This window comes from Camellia sinensis, chromosome 15 (assembly GCF_055761805.1).
Source record: "Camellia sinensis isolate YWXY chromosome 15, ASM5576180v1, whole genome shotgun sequence".
Lineage (NCBI taxonomy): Eukaryota > Viridiplantae > Streptophyta > Magnoliopsida > Ericales > Theaceae > Camellia > Camellia sinensis.
Window position 1 is genome coordinate 115,238,346 of NC_138975.1, and position 18,564 is coordinate 115,256,909.

The 18,564-nt window shown below is 35.7% G+C and overlaps 1 protein-coding gene and 1 long non-coding RNA gene across 4 annotated transcripts in view; one reads left to right on the top strand and one right to left on the bottom strand.

The window, feature by feature from the left end:
• Positions 1 to 257: 257 nt before the first annotated feature.
• On the top strand, positions 258 to 1,149 carry LOC145813218 (disease resistance RPP8-like protein 3). The gene is made up of 2 exons (XM_082908500.1): positions 258 to 310; positions 399 to 1,149. The coding sequence occupies exons 1-2, from the start codon at positions 258 to 260 to the stop codon at positions 1,147 to 1,149; spliced, it is 804 nt and encodes a 267-aa protein (XP_082764626.1).
• A 2,283-nt stretch (positions 1,150 to 3,432) lies between these two features.
• LOC114288856 (uncharacterized) overlaps positions 3,433 to 18,564 on the bottom strand; it is a 161,094-nt gene continuing 145,962 nt past the window's right edge. For 2 of the 3 annotated variants that reach the window (XR_014357351.1, XR_014357350.1), the window contains exons 3-4: positions 5,955 to 6,215; positions 3,433 to 3,755 (exon numbers count right to left, since the gene is read on the bottom strand). This is a non-coding gene — a long non-coding RNA (uncharacterized LOC114288856). Of the gene's footprint in view, positions 3,756 to 5,954; positions 6,216 to 6,970; positions 7,095 to 18,564 lie in introns of those variants that run through there. The other variant, XR_014357355.1, reaches the window with a different exon arrangement.

Below are 18,564 nucleotides of genomic sequence, written 5' to 3' on the forward strand. Positions count from 1 at the left end.
TGCAATTCATTTGAATAGGGATGTCGAAAGAGTTGTCCTCCCTGACTTGGAGGCAACTAAACAGCTAAGATCAATATTGTTTTGCAATCCAAGACGTGACAACGAGTCTTTAATAGAGTTGAACTCCCATTTCAAAACTTCAAATTGCTTAGGAATTTGGATCTTCAAGGATTTAAGTTTGATGAAAAGTCAGTCAAATCAATAGGTAACCTAATTAGCTTGAGGTACTTGAGTTTAAGAAGTTGTTTCATACCGAAATGGCATTTGTCTATCTGCAAGTTGAAATACTTGCAAACCTTGGATTTACGAGGTTGCAACTTCAACTTAGGTGAAGAAATAGTCTTACATTCAATGGAACGATTGAGACATCTGTTTATTTCTTTGAACTTGAATTTCAGAAACAAATTCAAATTGGCTGGGTTGAGCAACCTCGAGACATTCGAAGGGTTCAACACATGGGACTGTGACGTCAATGATCTATTCAAATCAATCAATCTTCAGCAACTAGAGGCAACTTTCTTGGAGACAGACAATAGTCAGGACTTTGTGGCGTTCATCGACCACCTAAACATCAGTGCCAACCACCTTCGACAAACATTCTTATCAGTTTATTTTTCCTTTGAAGAAGAAGAGTTGACTATTCTCAAACAACTGTTAGGGTGTCGCCATCTTTACAAATTGTCTATATTTGGATTTATTCCCGAGTTACCAAAGTACCAAGATTTCTCTCGCAGCATCATCAAGTTACAGTTGTGCTCATGCAAACTTCAAGAAGACCCTATGCCAACATTGGAGAGGCTACTTTGCCTACAATTCCTCAATTTAGATTTTGATGCCTTTGTAGGGGACAAAATCATTTGCTCAGCTCATGGATTCCCCCAACTCAAAACCCTACAACTCCATTGTTTGATGCACTTTAAAGAGTGGAAGGTGAAAATAGGAGCCCTGCCCAATCTCTCTGTTTTAGCCATTCATTATTGCCAAGGACTGGAAATGGTTCCAGAGGGCCTAAGATTCATTGATACCCTCCAAGAATTTACAATTGAAGAAATGTGCGAAACATTTAACAACAAGCTTCTAGGGATCAATGGTGAAGAAGGAGAAGATTTTTACAAAGTGCGACATGTGTCTTCCGTCAACATTCGATAAATTTCTTAATTTCATATAATCCTTTCCCAAGAGACGAAAGCACAGTTGGGTCTCTTATCATTTCTTTCACATCCCCCTCATTAATTTTCATCATAAAAATTGTTGATATATCTCTCTATGCTTTTTTTACTTTATATTGGTTTAGGGGTGGACAAATTACATAGAATCAAAATACTAAACCAAACCAAACCAGCCCCTTTAGATTGGACTGGTTTGAATTTTTGAAAACATTGGTTTAGTTTAGAGTTTTCAATTCTTCAATCCAATGGGATTGGGTTGTTTTTTAGTTATAAGATTCAATTTATATTGGCATGTTTTTGCCTAATCTGTCCATTCTAATGGACTTGATTGCAACTAATCATTTCTCACTATTTATTTTGATTTTCAGTCGAAAGGATATTGCAATGGGAAGTGTAAGAAGAAAATACTAAAAGTTAAGATTTAGAATTCACGGTACTTAATTTTATTTTATTACTGGATTTGTTTTGTATAGGTTGTATTTAAGCTTGAGTTGGAGTTCACTATACTATTCACAACTGTTGGCTTGTATTAAATAATATTTATTTTATGTTTGCGTTATATTTAAATCTTAAAATCTTGTTTCTTTCAATTATTTATTATTAATTGATTTTGTTTTGGATTGGATTGATTTGGTTCAAGTGCATGATTCATTCAAGTTGGTTCTAAATGTAATGTCAACTTAAACCAAACTGACCCAATCACACCCCTATATTGGTTTATATCCATAGAGATTTTTTTAATAAAAGGCCTGAGTAATAAAAGTTGGAAATATTTATAATAGACCAACCCTTGTAATAAGATTTTTTTTATAAGAAACAAACAAGCCTATAAGTTTTACTGTGAAAAAGACGACACGTGCAACCCACACAATCCAATTACTGAAATAGCTAATTTCATTTTTTTAACTTTAAAATATTATTACTCACAATTTAAATTTTCTTTTTTTTTAAATAATATTTTTTAGACTACGCTTGTCGAATCCATTTAATAAGAGTTCGTATTGAATATGAAATTTTGAAGAAAATGACAAAATTTCACTATGTTATTTATTTTTGAACAATGAAATTTTTATTATCTATGTTAAAATTAAAAGCTAAAAAACCAAAATTAAATGCTACAAAATGAAAAAAAAAAAACATATTTCATATTGTTTGTAGATTACAAAGAAATTTAACTATCTACTGACATCAAGTAGAAAATTTTAAATTAGAGGGATAAAATGTAAAATTAGAATTGGTTGCTAAACATATTGTGATAAAAAGAGGCTTCACGCTTAATGTGAAGCTTTTGTTATGTATAGGGTTTCTCTCTTTTTTATTTTATTTCCTCCTATGCTCATTAATTTGTTTTTTACCACCAATAAATTCAAGTGATGGATTAAAAAATATATATAGATATATTGGATAGCCATGAAGGATAGGACTTGATTTAATAAAAAAAACTAAAATAAGATAAATTCACTTTCTTTCATCTTTATTAACATTCTTCATAAATGTTACTCTTCAACTTTTTACCAAAGATAAATCATAGTTTTATAAAGTGCAAATAAATGTCACTACTCAACTTTTTATCCATTGTCATCAAAACAACCTCTAGATAAAAATCTGATATCCACGTTATAATATACATGCGTATATTTATATACAAAGAGTATCACTAAGAATTAAACAGCAATTTTTATATTTTTTGGATTATCAATCAATGCACATGCATTGCATGTGCCATATGACCCTTCTGACAGATAAATCAGCACATAATTGAAATTAGTAAATCAAAATTTCAAATGTAAAAATGATTTGTTATGCATGGGCATTATGGTTAAAGGTCCTTATTTCAATTCATGAAAAGAGCATACTTATATTTTTAAGTTGTGTTTGAATCATAAATTTGAGTAGCAATTTAAAAAAAATAATAATAAAACTAGGTAAAATATACATAAAATATAGTTACATTTTACTTACTTTCACCCACCTTTCTCTTTTAACAAGACTCAATGGAGACACCCATGTCCAACCCTTCCTACTTAGAAACCTTTGGGGGCTAGATATTATCTTGCCAAATCTCAAGGAGGCACATGAAATTAACCTTAAGACTCCACTGATACAACTTAGTGATACAAGCACATGTGCGCTTCCTTATCCAGATAAGAAAGGTAACGCAGCTCTTGAAGGTAACCCAATGGTAGGTAAATCAAAAATTATCCCAAAGTTATGATTCAGTCACACATTGAGACTAAAACAAACAAACTATCAATTCAAATAGGTTCCCAAAATTCATGGTATAATTTCTAAATGATCTATGTATATATGTTGGGCAACCATTTGCTAGTTACTTGATACACCTATGACCAAAAATCAGTATAATCACAATGGAGATAAAACTTTGATCTTTAGTTCAAGAACCCCATGTGCTTAATTTGCTTAATGTCAAACCTCGATTCCTTTGAACATCTATTACTCGGAGTCAAAATTTGATAGTGGCATCTGGTAAGCATCTTTTGGTTCTGTGTCAGTGATGGAAGGAGGACGATCTTGATTTGACACTGCTCTCTTCAAGCGTCTCCGATTTGGTCTATCTTCGTCATCCTGGAAATTTTCATACAGTGATTGAGCAAAAATATAGAAAGTAGAGGAAAATAAGAATGCATGAAAAAAAAAAGAGCACAAAATACTTATGCAAGTCCCACTGCAGTTAATTCTTTTTAAGATCACTGATGTTTATGTTTGTTAGTTGTAATTATGTGTTAAAATATGAATTAATATTGGAGATTTATGTCAGCTGTAAATTGTTTTTGCTAAGTATAAATAAAAAGTTGACAATAAGTTTTGAGTTATTTTTTCTTTTATTTCTTTGAGATTTGTATGTTTGAGAGGTTCTATCTCAGTTGGGTGTGAGTTTCTTCCTCAATGGAAGCGAGTTTCTTACAGGTTTCTTCCTTGGGAGGTGAGAATCGTGTTTCTGAGCAAGAAACATCAACCAAGAAGGAATTTTTTGCTACTAAGAGTGAAAAGCTAGATAACTTAAGCTAAAAATGCCAATTTCACCTTTGATGAGGGCAAACTTCCATCTCTACAATGAAATATTTTGATGCCTTAAAGAGAAAAGTACTTATAGCATTTTTAATTTTTAATTTTTTTCACTATTTTAATACAAAATTTAAAATTCAAAATTCATATGCCTCAATGTCTTGAGGCTTATGCCTCCCTCTCACAACAGATAAAATGCCTCGCTTTACACATTTGCCTTTGAAAACTTTGATTAATAGTTGTAAGAGGTGCCAAAACGAGAAATGTCGGCAGTGGCATTAAAAATTATTTGAGTTTCGAGGTTGGGAACTATAGCACACATAACACCACCAGCCTCTAGGTAGTTCAACACAAAGCGAGACAAAATTTCCTTTTCCAAAGGAGCCACTGAATCAATATTGTCCTTGAACAAAATCTTTTTAAAGATTCCATACCAAAAAAAAATGGTGGGGGAGAAATGTGAAAGAAAATTGTCAGAGAATATCAATTAAGGAACACAATCATACAAGAATGATTCGTGGTGAGGGAAACAATTTCAACTAGCAAGCAATAGATTCCCAACGAAGAAACAATCATACAAGAATGATTCTTGGTGAGGGAAACAATTTCAACTAGAAAGCAATAGATTCCCAACGAAGGAACAATCATACAAGAATGATTCGTGGTGAGGGAGACAGAAAAATCCTTCTTTAGGTTTTTTTTTTCCGTCTTTTTTAATGTTTGGGGTGGGCCGTTCAATGAGAATAACGAGTCACTAGAAATTGCAAAGTTGGAAAATGTGAATTGTTCAATGAGATGATTCGGAGATATGCACAAAGCTATCACTCAGTACAATAATCTATTAGGGGCAGTAATAAAATGCTAATGAATAGGCAATAACCTGACTGTCAAGCAAAAAAACAAAAATAAAAACAAAAAGGGTTGCTTCCCACAAGGTATATGTGACTGCATTTGAACTAAATAAAGGGAAACTTTGAAGAATATGTTAAGATTTATGCCACATCCCACCAATGTGAATGGAAGCACACAATGCACACACCAAAGAGAAAAACAATCAAACAGATTTATGTGGTTGGCACCAATTGCCAACATCCACGGGAGAGAGATTTCACTATGAATAAAAATAAATAATACATGTGAGATGGTCAACACACTCAAAACCCACATCACTACCTGAATCCCAAGCTCCAGAGTAGTTGAGCCCTTGTTAACCCTAGTGCCTTCACGGTATCTTTTGTCACCCCTTAGATCTCTATTTTATCCTCCTCTTTATCTCACCAAAACCTATAGTCTCCATGACTATTTATAATAGTCTACTCACAAAAAACTTAGTTCCATACAATTAGGTAACCAAAACCTACACATTGAGTTCCCCAATAGATTCCGGACTCTACTACCCTAATCCAAATACATGTTTAAACTAACCTAACAACTATATGGGACCCACATATATCACAGAGGTGGACTAATTCTAACAGAATATTAATAGAAGTTACTAAATTAATCAAGTAAAATGATATGCAGCCAAGACATCACATATATAAAAATAAAGACAATGATAATAATTATATATATAGACTAGTGGCCCACACAAGCAACTCGAAAAAAAAAAAAAAAAAAACATTATAAGAACAATGACAAAGAAAAATGCACATATATTGTTTGTTGCTCAATGAAATCACATTGGAGATAAAGATAATAACAGATGGAAAACAAACAACAACAATGCTCCCAGGAGCGCAATAAGCCATCACTTACTTTTTTGCTCGGTTGAGTTTGATTATTTGATCAACTTGGATGAGTTGATTGGCTCCTTCACAGCCAGATGCTACCAAAAGACGTCAATGCTCCTAAGAGCAAGACTGGGCCAATCCTTGGATCTCCCAGGCGATTGTGGATTCCATTCATGATGCTGCCAATTCTCTGTTTCATTCATGTCCTTTCGGATAGAATGGTTTTGGAACCTACTGACCAAATAGGATCTACATCTTCAGGAACTAGTGCAGGAGTTTTTGCTCTCTACAATGAGATAAACAGAAAAGGTTTGAGCAGACAACATCTTGTATGAAAGAGAACTCTAAGCTCCAGAGTGTATAGATCCTTAAAAACCCACAAAGTTCAATGAATATCAATCTAAGAAGAACGAACACTTCTAAGAAGGTAACGTGCTATGTCTGCCACTAACATGACACAACACTCTCTGGAAACTTTCCAACACTTAAACACACATGAAACATATTACAAGTTTGAACAAAATAACTTGGAATCCAATGATAAAACAAAAATTAAGTAAATTTATACCTATTCTCCTCTGTCATACTTCAAAAATGAATATTTTACTTAAATATTCATATATATGACATAATAATTATTTAGCCTTATATATGACACGTAAATTGTAACAAATAAAAGTACAGGCCAATATGCTGGCTAGATCAACCAATCTTTCTAGCCAACAACACCTTAGCCTAAAGCAAAATTGACAAAAAAAAACAAAGAGGAACAGTTGATTCTTCTCTGAACTATTTAATAAGGAACCAAAAAAATTGATGCCTACCAAAAAAAAGGGAAAAAAAAAGTAGAAAAAGGAAAAGAAAATTTCAGAAAAGAAATGCAGATTAAATATGAAAAGCAATGTTGTCAGAATCGTTATGAAAAATATATGTATTGCAGATTCATATGTTGGTAGATTGAATTGTGAAATATGTTTTGTATTGTATCAATTTCATATTGTATCACAATTCAACATGTATTTTGTGATTAGATATCAATACCTTCTCTTTGACCTTTTGCCCTATTAACAGCATTTTGCAATGTCAATTGCCATTGCCCGCACTCATTGAACAAACCCAAATCCAAATAAACCCGCAAGCAAAAATGATTCCCATACTTCCTTCGCCACAAAAAATTGAACAACTATCATGGATCTAATTCAGATGAAAGAAACAAAGAGCTTACACACTGTCCATTTGGATTTCGGTTGAGACCCAAGATTATGACCATATACCTCATAACAAGTATGTTTAAGCTACTCATCCAAACAAGTCCTAAAGCATGTCATTGATTGCAAACTGGGAACCAAACGAACTAGCGATCAAGAAGTTGGGCCCAATCGAAAAACAAAAACCTTTTGTGTTATTTTTTTATTTGCAATGAAATCTCATTAATTCTTCTGTTATATTAAATTTTGAATTTTCTTTTCAATTTCTTATGAGTTGAATATTTGGGTTTCTAATGAATGCATATTTACCTTTTTGTCCAATTTGTAAGTTTTTAAAGATAATTTTTCATGTCATTGGTTATATGCATTAGTATTTCATTTTTTCAATATATTTATTTATCATATGAAAGTACTTTTTATTTATTCATTCATCTATAGTCATATATGTCAATGTATTTTATTATACATGATATGACATGAGACATGATACACAATGCACAATGCACAAAAGAGATATAACAATACATGACATGTATTCAACAACACTAATGGCAAGAAATTTCCTCACTTGATTTTCATCTAAAAACTTATGCTGTAATTTAATAGTCAAAAGCAAAATAGAGGAAGCAAATATGCCTAGAGGTCGATTTCCTAATCTTCACATAAAAATTTAAGGAGATGCCAACAAAAGCATGAAATGATACAGAACATTTGTGATCCTAATTGAGATTACAGACAGAAGCATGAAATGCAAATTTTAAAAGTTTGCACAAGATTTTTCAAAGGATTTGAAATATGAATAATCAGACCCTAACAGCTTTAAAACTGTGTAGCATGGACTCGGGTAGATATATCGGATCTAACTATCAAGCCTCTTCCAGAAACCCAGATCTTATGATGGGACTTGGCACAAAATATGTACAAGGGATGGGTAAAGCTACAGGGAAACATCATACACAGTCAAATGCCTTATATTTCATATAATACTGAAATGAAAATTGTTATCCCCTTTAAGGATATAATTGAACATAGTGAAATTTAAATAGGATATCGTTGAAAGAAAAAATTTGTATAAGTCTTTCCATGTGAGACAAGAAAAAAAATTTCACTACCAAATTTGAGCTTGTCATTCTTCTTCCATCGTAACATAAGTAGGAGGTTATTTGTTCACAGATAACACTTTATTATTGTCGTGGGTAACATGACCACAGACGTTTTCTACCCCCTACTACTGCAATAAATAAAGAAAATTGATAACTACACTTATCCAAGATATAACAGCCTTCCAGAAAAATTGACAATCACATAGGACCAAGGTTTTAAATAACAGCGGCGGTTACCATAACAGTAGCGGTAACGCGGACGCGGTTGCGATGTGTAACGGTTGTAGCGTAATGGTGGCGGCAACTGAAACCGTGAATTTTTTTAATTATTCGCACAACTTTAGGAAAACATACCGATATGCATGTTTTTATTTCAGAATCACATTTAGTGAGGCTCAAAATGATTTTTAGTATTCTTCTTTAGTTTTAAAACATGATCCAACATATATACTAATTTTTATATTAGTTTTAAGTTGCTATGGAGAATTATCCTATTGTTGAATTTATTTAATTTTCTTTACTTTACTAATTATAATTATGGATAATTTTTTGATTTGTTAAGGAAAAAAAATGAATATTAAAAGCAATAGTCTCATAAATAGAAGTTCAAAATACAAAATGTACGTCAACATAATAATGTAAAAGTATATAACATGAAATTAAATTAAGTTCATATTCAATTATAATTAAGTAAAAAAGTAATGAAATCTTGTAGAACTTGAAGATTGGACATTCAAAACATGTATAGATAACATTTTTTCTTAAGTTCTATGTAACTAGAAAATAAAAAGAGAAAATTGCAATATCTACAAAATTTATAAAAATATATATATAGAAGTGTAACGGTTGTAACGGTCGTAACGGTGCTGTAGCAGCAATGTAACGGCTACTACGGCCTTTACAAAACGATAGCGGCTGTTATGGTCGAAAATTTCCGTCACACCGCCATAGCGGCCGTAACGGCTAGCGGTAACCACCACAACCATTACGTAATGGCGTTATGTAACAATTGCAGCCACTTTTTAAAACCTTGATCATCAACCACCACCACCATCATCTAACCCAATTCCAACCCCATGTTTCACAATCTCCAATCACTACCTACTTTACCACCACACTCGACCTTAAACATCCACAACAACACAATCATCCATGAATCACCATAGAGTTTCCAAATAGCCAAACACGAGAGGTATTTCTCTTCGATTTAGAGAAGCTTTGCAATGACAGACCCAATGCAATGGATCACAATATGCAGAATTTCAGTTCCACTAATCTTTGCCATCAATGTCCAACTTGCTAATGGCCATAATGGTGGGTGCACACACACTTCGCTGGCCAAAAAGACCACAACTACCACAAACATTGCCGATGCCTCCACCACCACCACCAAAATCAAACCCCTATCATCCATCATTTATCAGATACCATACACAACCCAAAGCCTAGCTTGATAAAAGATATGCTCTGAGAAGGATTATTGACCAAAAATAAGAAAAAGGCTTGGCGATGAAAAAACTTTTCAACAAGGGTATTGTTATAGTAGTTGTAAACTAATCAAAATGCCACTAATGCAAGACAAGGTTTGTTGATGTTACAAATCAACACCATTTCCATCTAAATCTACTCCAGATAAGCAACATGAATTAGCCACCAGGTCCACCAATAAAGCATGGCCATATATTTTATATTCTTTTGCCTATTTCCTCCATTGATTCCAATATAACAATCATTCAGCCATTGATTCCAATATAACAATCATTCAGCTATTGTTGGACAATATGCAGGTTGAATGGGTTTAAGAGCTTACAGATGGGCCTAAAAGTTAGAGATTGCAAAGTTCAGCTCACCAGAGATCTTGAAGTTGATTCGGGATTTAGAATGTGTGCCCATTGCGTGCATTGTTGATTGGTAGTTTAGATCAAAGGTGGAGGGCTTGGCATTCATTATGGCTCATATTATTGTGGATCTATCAGAAAGAGAGATAGAAGACAGAGGGAAAGAGGCTAGAGAAATATGGGTCTTGGACCTGGTGGTGGAAGTGAGTCGTCAAAGACGATTTTGTCGAAGTTTCATTTGAAGGGGTGGGAAATGCAAGAGAGGGTTGTGATGGTTATGTTGAGAAAAAAAAAAGGTTTTGAGTGATAAATTGGCAGAAACAGTAAGGGCTTTAATTTATTAGGATTAAAAAATAAATTGACATCATCTGTTAATAACGTTTCCAACAAAGTGTGATAAGGGTGGTCAATGTAATTTTTTATATGATAGGGTCGATGAGAGTATTATAGCCAAACCTTAGGAGTGGTCAATGTAATTTTAGCCATAAAAAAACTCTTTTACCTTTCCTTTTTAAGTGAAAAGGACATGGTCAAATTGTTACCCATCTTGCCCAAACCAATAACAGTTTAATAGAGAGCGTAAGTGAGACAAAAAGAAGGGTTTAGAAAAGGAAAAAAAATAGCGGAGTCCCCTACCAATGAAAGAGCGAACTTAGTCATGATTATGCAAATAATAAATTCAAGAGAATATTGCATGATATTGGTGTAAGTTTAGAGAAGAGAAAGAGATAGGGAATGAGTGAGACCTCATCCCCTTTTATATTGATAATAATACTTGTTAGGATTTATTTCTTGGCAATCCCGTTTGACAAAACTCCTTTCAGTTGTATTTATTTTCGCACTTTTATTTCAGTGAGGCTATGAGTGTTTAGATGCGAATCCAACCCGAATTGTGCCTTTTCAGAGAAGTTTGTAATGCTAATGCTTTCAAGATTGCCACTTCGCTGAATATGACGGGGATTCAAAATTGCCTGTCCGCTCGAGCGGACATACCAGCGCTCAAGCGGAGAATCCCTGGGTCTAGCAGTTTTGGTCGCCTGCAAAAGTACTGAGATGTGTGATTTCGCGCTCGAGCGGGTTATCTAGCGCTCGAGTGGACCTCTGTTATATCACGCGCATATTTTGCTGATGCCGCTCGAGCGGGCTGTTGGGCGCTCGAGCGGAGATCGCGGGACAGATTCTATAAATTCGCGTGTTGGGTCAGATTTTACTATAACTACTCCAGATCTTCTTTTTGGGTTTTAGGGTTTATATCTGGGGATACTTTGTGAGTTTTCTTTGATGTTTTGATTGAGTATTCAACTCATGTTTTAAAGAATATACATCAAAGGTTTTGTTTGTTCTAAAAAAGAGAGAGTTGTTCTTCGGTGGATTCTGAAGAATTCGAGCCTGAAGCTTTGGTGGATTCTGGGGTGGCTCATCGTAAAGACAATTCCGAGGTGAAGACGGGTTGGAAGAGGCACATAGAGGTTGGTTTAATTAGGCGTGGATTCGCTAGGTAATTGAGAGTATACCTGTGTAATTCCTTTAAATCTTCTTAGTGGATTGTTTTGTGGCTGTTGCCCGTGGTTTTTTTATCACAGTTGGAGGTGTCCAATTGTGGTTTTTTTCCACGTTAAAATCGTTGTGTCTCTTTGTCTTGATTGTTTGATTGGGATTGTTATATTCTGCTTAAAATTGATACAAAATCACAAATCAACATCTAGGGGATTTCTAGATTTTTCAATTGGTATAAGAGCAGGTCGTTCTATTTTCTTTTAAAAAAATTCTTTTAGAACGAGATCTTGTTTGATTTGTGATAATGGATTCAATTCGTGAGGGAAATTCTATGGTACGACCACCCCTACTTGACGGATCCAATTATTCTTTTTGGAAAGCTCGGATGAGATCTTTTTTAAAATCTATTGATGAAAAAGTTTGGCAATCCGTTATGAATGGGTGGACTGAACCAACAATTACCATTGATGGAGTTACAATCCCCAAACCAATTGATAAGTGGGACACAATTGATTACCAAAATAGTAGCTGGAATAGTAAAGCCATCAATTCTCTCTTTTGCGCTGTCACACCTGAAGAGTTTAGTCGTATTTGCAATTGTGTAGTCGCAAAAGAGGCTTGGGATATCTTACGAACTATTCATAAGGGTACTCCTTCGGTTAAACGCTCAAAACTTCAAAGGCTCACGTCTAGTTTCGAAAACCTTTCAATGAAAGATAATGAGACCTTTGATGAATTTTATGCGAAGTTGAGTGACATTGTAAATTCCAGCTTCAATTTAGGTGAAAAAATACCAGAATCCAAAGTTGTGGGAAAAATTTTGAAATCCTTGCCCAATCGGTTCCAACCAAAAGTTACGGCTATTGAGGAGGCTCAAGATGTTGACAACCTCAAGTTGGATCAATTGGTTGGAAATCTCCAAACTTATGAGGCACACAGGAATTTCAAAACGAAACAAAAAGATATTGCTTTTACTAGTGCTCATAAAGTTAGAGAGGATTCTGATGAGGATTGTGATATAGATTCCAAGATTACGGCTGATTTTGTTAAACAATTTAAAAAATCTTTTTTGAAAAAGAATCCTCATCTTTTGGAATCTACTCATTCTCATAAATCTAAAGGCAAAGATAAACTCAAAATTAATTCTATAGCCAAGAAGGAGAAAGGAAAGATACAAGGAAACTCTGAAAGACTCCAATGCTATGAATGCCAAGGATTTGGCCACTTTGCTCAAGAATGCCCCACTCGGTTGAGGAAGAAGAAAGCCCTCGCTATCACTTGGGATGATGAATCAGAATCTGATAAAGATGAAAGTGACAATGAAGATCAAGGTGAAGAGGGACATAAACAATTTCTTGCTTTCATGGCGGCTTCCGAAGCTGAAGGACAATCAGATTCTACGAAGAGGTCAGTTGAGAATATCACTGATGATGAATCCTCGGAGAGTGATCATGAAGAGCTTGAGCAAGCTTATGAAAAGTTGTATAAGGAATCTCTTAACTTATTCAAATTGAATGACAAACTCACAAAGAAACTCAAAACATGTGAAAGTGAGAATGTCAAACTTAAGGAGGAGATTTCTGAGGCCAGAATTAATGCCATCAAGGTAGCTGATGATCGACAAGTTCTTTGTGCAAAACTGTTGACTTGTGAGACAGAGAGGAATGAGCTGCTGCAAACCCATGCCATGTATGAAGAAAAGATTGAATCTCTCGAGATGTCACAAGTTACTTTGGAAGAACTAATGATCAAGAAAGAGGAAGAGCTCAAGTGTGCTATGGCTACCATTGGTCTTTGGAACAAAGGATCAAAGACTTTGGAGAATATCATTGGGTCTCAACAAATGAGTTGTGACAAGAGTGGCATTGGCTTTGGTGGTAAGAAAGAGCAAAAACAGAGTGCTTCAACATCTCATGATACAAGAACTCAAGGAAAGGGAGAACAAAAAATTCAACATAAGGATGGACTTCTCAAACTTTCTAGAGTTGGTAAGGTAAAAGAAAAGAAGGTACACCCTGTTTTTATTTGTCATCATTGTGGTATGCATGGTCATATTCGCCCTTATTGTTATAAGTTGCATGGGAGAGTGTATTTGCCTAGACCTAGGAATAGAAAGTTGGAAACCATGTCGAGACAGGTTCCTATTGTAGGGGAAAGGAACCACAACGTCAAGACACCACCCAAGAACTGCAAATCTCACAACTTTGTACGTACTAAAGCAGTTTGGGTGAGAAAACTTGACTTGTGTTAATTTGCTTATTTGTTTTAGCTTTCGGATTTTTGTGTGGTGTTTTTAATGAAAAAAAAAAAAAAAAGCATGTGTGCTTGTTCATTTTTTTGTCTTGCTTTATTTTTGACAAAAAAAAAAAAAATCCCAAAAAGATTTTCTTAGTATGGTTTTGCAAGCTTGAAATTTTTTGAGTGGTCCTTGGTGCATATTGGATTTGTTGAGAATATCCATTACATGTTAATATATGTGTGCTTTCTGTGGTCATTACTCATTTTGGAGTGTGTGTTTTTTGATTAGTATGTCTCATTCTGTACACACTCTTAGATTAGCAAATTTTGGAGTCTTCCGCCTTAGTGATTATTTTTTTATGGACTTCTGGCATTGTATCTTTTGCTTTTCTAGAGGAATTGACCTATACTAGCATATCTTGGGTGATGTTGAGTCTCTTAACCACCTATCATCCTTTTGCATCTCCATGGCTTTCCCCTTAATTCTTTGCAGTCTAGCCATGAGGAAAAGGCTACCTCAGAGTCACCAACCAGGCCATCCTTATTATATCCATGCTTCTCTAGTTCGGTTTCCATACTCTTGAGCGTGTCAGCCACCAATGATTGTGAAAAAAAAAGAAAAAGAAAAAAAAAAGGAAAAAGAAAAAGAAAGAGAAGAAGACAAAATATGCAAAAGAAAGAAAAAAAAAATGTGCAAAAGAAAAGAAAAAAAAGAGGAAAAGATTCATTGATTGAGGGGGAGCCTCCGCCTTTACTCACCAAATACCCCTTGATTCCTAGTGGTTTGACTTTCCTTTGTCGTGCTTAAGATTCTCTTGTCGGAGGTCCAGCTTTCATATCACTACTAGGATTGAATCTAGTGTTTGTCGAACTCCAAGTTTCACACACACACTTTTCTCATGGGATCTATGCTGTTCACAAATGCATCACTTTCTTTCATGAGGAATTTTCTACAGACTGTGCACATTGTGTTTTCTTGTAATGGTGCTTCTTGGATAATCTTATGTGTTTTAAGGTACTTATCTGAAATTCCTTGCTTGCTCCACCATATCATTTTTGTCGGTTTCTTGTTGTTCACTGTTTTCAGTGTTTGTGGTTGCTTTTAGTAAGGGGAAGTTTGGTTCATCTTGATTTGGGTTGGTAAGGGAGTTTGATTTATCATTGCAAGAGTTTGTTAGCATGAACACTTTGATATGTTTGGGAGATTAGCTATATGTTTTGCATGTTGCTATGCACTATTTTATCTTCTTGTATGTTCATGGTATTTACATTGTCATATCATTGCTTGTGTGGTTTATGATCTTGCTTTTGTTGTTTGAGAGTTGTTTTTCATGAGTCTTAGTTTTCATCTATTCATGTTTTCCATCTCATGTTTCAAGATAATCGTGTCATATGTCTATTGTTTTTTTTTTTCTCTTGTGGGACTAATAGTTGTTTTGGAGATTGTGGCACTAATAACTGTTTTGCAGATCATGACCTTGAGAAAGAAGTTGGCTTTTGTTGGCTGTAATGGGTTGGGGTGTTTAGGATTTTATTTGTTAGGTGTGTTTTGTCACGGCATTGCCAAAGGGGGAGATTGTTAGGATTTATTTCTTGGCAATCCCGTTTGACAAAACTCCTTTCAGTTGTATTTATTTTCGCACTTTTATTTCAGTGAGGCTATGAGTGTTTAGATGCGAATCCAACCCGAATTGTGCCTTTTCAGAGAAGTTTGTGATGCTAATGCTTTCAAGATTGCCACTTCGCTGATTATGACTGGGATTCAAAATTGCCTGTCCGCTCGAGCAGACATACCAGCGCTCGAACGGAGAATCCCTGGTTCCAGCAGTTTTGGTCGCCTGCAAAAGTACTGAGATGTGTGATTTCGCGCTCGAGCGGGTTATCTAGCGCTCGAGCGGACCTTTGTTATATCACGCGCATATTTTGCTGAAGCCGCTCGAGCGGGCTGTTGGGCGCTCGAGCGGAGATCGCGGGACAGATTCTATAAATTCGCGTGTTGGGTCAGATTTTACTATAACTACTCCAGATCTTCTTTTTGGCTTTTAGGGTTTATATCTGGGGATACTTTGTGAGTTTTCTTTGATGTTTTGATTGAGCATTCAACTCATGTTTTAAAGAATATACATCAAAGGTTTTGTTTGTTCTAAAAAAGAGAGAGTTGTTCTTCGGTGGATTCTGAAGAATTCGAGCCTGAAGCTTTGGTGGATTCCGGGGTGGCTCATCGTAAAGACAATTCCGAGGTGAAGACGGGTTGGAAGAGGCACATAGAGGTTGGTTCAATTAGGCGTGGATTCGCTAGGTAATTGAGAGTATACCTGTGTAATTCCTTTAAATCTTCTTAGTGGATTGTTTTGTGGCTATTGCCCGTGGTTTTTTTATCACAGTTGGAGGTGTCCAATTGTGGTTTTTTTCCACGTTAAAATTGTTGTGTCTCTTTGTCTTGATTGTTTGATTGGGATTGTTATATTCTGCTTAAAATTGATACATAATCACAAATCAACATATAGGGGATTTCTAGATTTTTCAATACTTAATTACAGGAGTGCCATTAGGCATAAATTATGGGCCAGCCCATTACATCAATCAAGGGAAAATAAAATCAAATAAGAATAAAATACGGAAAATATTATTTCATATTCTAACATATTCTAACACTCCCCCTCAAGCTAGTGCGAAGATAACTCTCATGCCCAGCTTGTTGAGAATGCCATGAAATAGTTTGCTCCCTATTCCTTTGGTGTGAACATCTGCTGGTTGGTCCCAAGTCTTCACAAATGGAGTACATATGGTGTCGGTAGTGAGCTTTTCCTTGAAGAAGTGCCTATCAATCTCCACATGCTTGGTTCTGTCATGTTGAACTGAATTATGAGCTATATTGATCGCCGCCTTTTTGTCACAATACAGTCTCATGGAATTAGTCTGACGGATCCCCAAGTCTCCCAACAATAGTCTAATCCATAGCAACTCACATACACCCTGATTCACAACCTTAAATTCTGCCTCAACACTAAATCTAGCAACCACATTATGTTTCTTACTTCTCCATGTGACTAGGCTGCCTCCAATAAATGTGTAATATCCAGAAGTTGATCGTCTGTCAGTGACTGATCCAACCCAATCCGCATCAGTAAATTCCTCCACACTGAGATGTCCATGTTTTGATAAATAGAGACCCTTTCCAAGAGAAGACTTCAAGTACCTCAAGATTCTCATAACCGCCTCTAAGTGGGAATGTCTAGGAGCATGCATAAACTGGCTAATCATGCTCACTACAAAGGCAATGTCTGGACATGAGTGGGATAAGTATATGAGCTTACCCACTAGGCTCTGGTATCTCCCCCTGTCCACTGGATCTCCCCCTTGATCCTCACTTAGTTTCTAGCCTGGTTCTAAAGGTATATCACATGGTCTACTTCCAAGCATTCCAGTTTCCTTTAGCAAGTCAAGTACATACTTCCTCTGGCATATGAAGATGCCATCCTTGGACTGAGCTACTTTGATGCCCAAAAAATACATCAAATTACCCAAGTCTTTGATTTCAAACTCCTTGACTAACTATTCCTTCAACCAAGGGATCTCCTCACCATCATCCCTTGTCAGAACAATATCATCAACATAAACAATAAGAGCTATGGTCTTACCGTGTGAGGAATGTTTCACAAATAAGGTGTGATCAGCTTCACTTTGCTTGAACCCATATCTCAGTATAGCTTGAGCAAACCTTTCAAACCAAGCCCTAGGGGACTGCTTTAACCCATAAAGTGACTTCCGGAGCCTGCACACCTTACCTTTGGACTTAGCATTCTCAAACCATGGGGAATATCCATATAGACCTCTTCTTCTAGGACTCCATGAGGGAAGGCATTCTTCACATCAAACTGATGAAGTGGCCGATCCAAATTTGCTACAAGAGAAAGTAGTATTCACACAGAGTTCATCTTAGCAACCGGTGCAAACGTATCTGGTAATCTACCCCATAAGTCTGAGTGAAGCCCTTAGCAACCAGTCTTGCTTTGTACCGTTCTATGGAACCGTCTGCTTTGTGTTTTACAATGTACACCCATTTACAACTAACTGGATTTTTACCTCTAGGTAACTCCACTAACTCCCAAGTGCCATTTTTGCTGAGAGCTCTCATCTTCTCCATCATGGCATGTATCCATTCAGAAATAAAGAGAGCATCCTGAAAATTGTTAGGCAGACTCACAGAATAAATCTTGGACAAAAAAGCTTTATATAAGGGAGACAGATTAGAATAAGAGACATGATTAGTAATAGGATGTTGAGTATATGACCCTTCTTATTAGCAATGGGAACATCAAGATCTGAAAACTCAAGAATAGGAGCATTAGGATCAGAATTACCTAGACTCTCAGAAGAGGATGGTGACGCTGGACACTCATCCAGAGAAGAAGTTGGCAGTAAATGAGGGAAAGTAGTCTCTTGAATCCAGGTGACTTTCAGTCTATCCTTGTCCCTAACATAAACTTTTCCTGCTTCCTTTTCCACAACAACCGTTGCCTCATCATCATGTATCTGTTCAACCACTGGCAGTAGTGAAACATGAATCTCTTCACACTAAGGCTCCCCCTAAAAGGATGACTGTGACACTGGGGAGAGTAGAACGTAAGACTGAGAGTCAAAGAAGGTGACATCCATGGAGACAAACCATTTCCAAGTGGGAGGACGATAATACTTATAACCCTTTTAGGTTGCAGAGTAACCCAGAAAAACACACTTAAGAGACATAA